Source organism: Psammomys obesus, unplaced genomic scaffold, assembly GCF_907164565.1.
Source record: "Psammomys obesus unplaced genomic scaffold, mPsaObe1.curated_primary_1811, whole genome shotgun sequence".
Classification (NCBI taxonomy): Eukaryota; Metazoa; Chordata; class Mammalia; order Rodentia; family Muridae; genus Psammomys; species Psammomys obesus.
In genome coordinates, this window is record NW_026596095.1 from 15172379 (window position 1) to 15175351 (window position 2973).

The 2973-nt window shown below is 35.8% G+C and overlaps 1 protein-coding gene across 1 annotated transcript in view; it reads left to right on the top strand.

The window, feature by feature from the left end:
• Positions 1–2973, top strand: part of Zgrf1 (zinc finger GRF-type containing 1) — a 62400-nt gene continuing 59427 nt past the window's right edge. The window contains exons 1-3 of the mRNA XM_055628296.1: positions 1–19; positions 769–851; positions 2455–2535. Of these exons, the coding sequence (XP_055484271.1) occupies positions 831–851; positions 2455–2535 (102 nt within the window). The 5' untranslated portion in view covers positions 1–19; positions 769–830. The remainder of the gene's footprint in view (positions 20–768; positions 852–2454; positions 2536–2973) is intronic.

Genomic DNA, 2973 nt, shown 5'->3' on the forward strand with positions numbered 1-2973 from the left:
CTGAAATCAGGAATCAAAGGTGTGTGCCACTAAGCTTGCTACCATTTCTTTTCTTTTTAATTTTTTTTCTTTACAATTTATTCATTATATATCTCTATTGAAGCACCCTCCGTCAACTCCTCCAGTCCCTCCCTTTCTCCCTCTTTCCCTCATCCCCTTCCCCTTGCTATCATTTCCTAAATAATACAGCTTAGTCATTATTTGCATGTCATTTTTCAATGCATTAGGTATAATCCAGAGATGATTTAATGTATGTTAGAGAATGTGCACATACTCCTATATTATATACAAAAAAACTATGACATTTTATATATGAACTCAAGTGGCTTCAGATGTTTGTATTTGTGGTTCTGAAAGTAGTTCTTGGATACCAAGGAACTACTCTATAGGAGAATTTAAGACACGAGGGGGCCATCTTGTGGTGAATATAATGATTTAGAAAAAAAAATTGAATTTGAATTCTAAGGAGCAAAATGTATTGAAGAATAAAAATACAATCCATTTCCTGATACATAGTAAGGCACTGGGGAGATATTTACAGATTATTAATAAGTTTATGAATTTTGCTTAGTTTTATCTTAATTTTCATTATGTGGTATCAGTTCTGTCCGCCATGACAGAAAAACTTTTCTCTCTTTTGGAGGCCAGATAGTCTTGGAAGTCTTTGGTTTCTGTCTCTAGTGAAAATGTATTGAGAAACGTTATATTTGGTACTTATTCTTTTTATCAGGGTTTATTGACCATTCTTTGCTATTTTTTTTTTAATAGGATATAACTTGTTGAATAAAAAGTGATTATTTTCGGACTTATTTATAATCTCAGAAGAAACAATGGAAATCCAAGAATTTATTGTAAGTTTTAATGATTTTCCTTTTTGTGGGGAGAGGGGTGGGAGACAGGACCTCATGTGTCCCAGGCTGGTCTCAGACTCTTGGTGAAGTTGAGGACCACCTTGAATTTCTGGTCCTCATGCCATTTTCTCTCAAGGGCTGGAATTACAGGCTTGCAGCACCACATCCTGTATATGTGGTGCTGGGATCAAAACCAGTCTTGTGCACATTGGATGAACATTCTACTAATTGAGCTATACCCCCAGCCCCTAAGTCTGACTAATTAAAATATTTTTTTTCTTTCCTTCTTTACTCCCTTCCCTCTTTTTCTATTTCTTCTTGGCTCTCTCAAGTGTCTTGTTTGCACTGCCAGATTCAACAAAACAAAAAGAAACAGGATATAAAATTAAATTTGAATCTCAGATAAACAGTGAATAATTTTCTAGTATAACTGTCCCAAATATTGTACTGTAGTTTATCTGGGAAGCCTATTTTTTACTTATTATTTGTACATACTGTAGGGTCATTTGTAAAAACTTCTTTTCACTTTAAGAGACTTCTGTCTATAATGACACATTATTTAGACTTTTAAAAATTATTTAAGACCTTTTTATACACTAAATAACTGTTGTACATAGAGCTTCTATCTTATTATTTATGCTAGACATAAAGACATTTTAAAAATACTAAAAAATAACTAATATATTACATTTTAATGATAAGTAACTGAATTTTCTAAAGTAGTAACTACACTAGGAGAAACATTTATGAGAGCAGCATTGTTAGATGCTTTTGAAGGTTTTCAAAGTCTGTTGTGTGCTTGTGTACATGCACATGTGTGTATGTGCGTGCCATTCTTAGAAATGCCCTCCACTTCCTTGAGACACGGCCTCTTTCTGGCCTCGAGTGTACCAATTAGGTTAGACTGGCTGGGGATCCTAGGCATCCTCCTGTGTCTTCATAGGATGCGTAACCATGTCTAGCATTTTATATGGATTCTAGGGCTCAAAGTCAGATCCTCATGCCTGCGAGGCAATGAGCTATTTCACTTGTTCCTGCATTGCTAGATTTTTTTTTTTTCTTCTAAATTTCTTTAACATTTGATTTAGTAATAGATGGATTTCACACTTGTTTCTGTATTCAGTCTGTAATTAAATCTGGCACCCCACATAATGCTTGGAAACTGTTCTTTCACTGATGGAAGCAAAATCTAAAATCAAAAACAATATGAAGTTCTGACCTCAGCTGCTATGAAGGTTGAGGAGACTGTACTCGGAGCTATGTGAATAAGAAGTAATGTGCAGCCCAATAATTGTGTTTCTTCCCACTGCTGATGTGGCTGGTGGTTTAAAAGTATTTTTGATGCTCAGTTAACTAAAGGACTGTTTAGACTTTTCCTTGCCCTTTTGTTCTTTAACTTTCAGTACTGCCCAGCTAGTCAACCACCTTCCTTTCTTTAAACCTTTTTTTTTTCCTTTTTTCATGCTGGTGGTTGAACTCAAGGCCACATGATGCTAAGCACTCAGTCTACCAGTGAGCTACATTCCCAGACTCTTTCACTTGTAAACTATACAAGATAAAACTTATAAATAGCAATAATGTCTTTTGTATTTTTGGAAATAAGGTCCTCTATACTCATCAAAAGATGAAGAAGTCAAAGGTGTGGCAAGATGGCGTTCTGAAGATCCCTCACTTAGGCAACAAGGTAAGTGCCAAGCAGTTGACTACAGTGTGTAGCAGCTGTGTTCTTGCCTTTTGAGTGAGCATTAAGAAATCTCTGTTGATAATAAAATATTAGGTATAGCCACATATTGCCATGATGTGCAAAAGAAATTTTCAAATCATTTTCATACCAGTGTTTTTGTACATTTGTGAGCTTTCAGTATGTAGGAAAGTTTGAGTTAGGCATTTGTCTTCATTTTAATGATGATAAATCTGAGAGACTCAGTGAAGTATCTTTCTTACCCAGGAGTCCCAGCTGAGTCATTCATGAACTTAGACATGGCACCAGGAGCCATTTTCTAGCCAAGTCTTTTCTTCTTCCTCTTCTTCTACTTCTGTTTTCCTACCTCCCTCCTTCTTTCCTTCCTTCCCTCCTTTCCTTCCTTCCTTCCTTCCTTCCTTCCTTCCTTCCTTCCTTCCT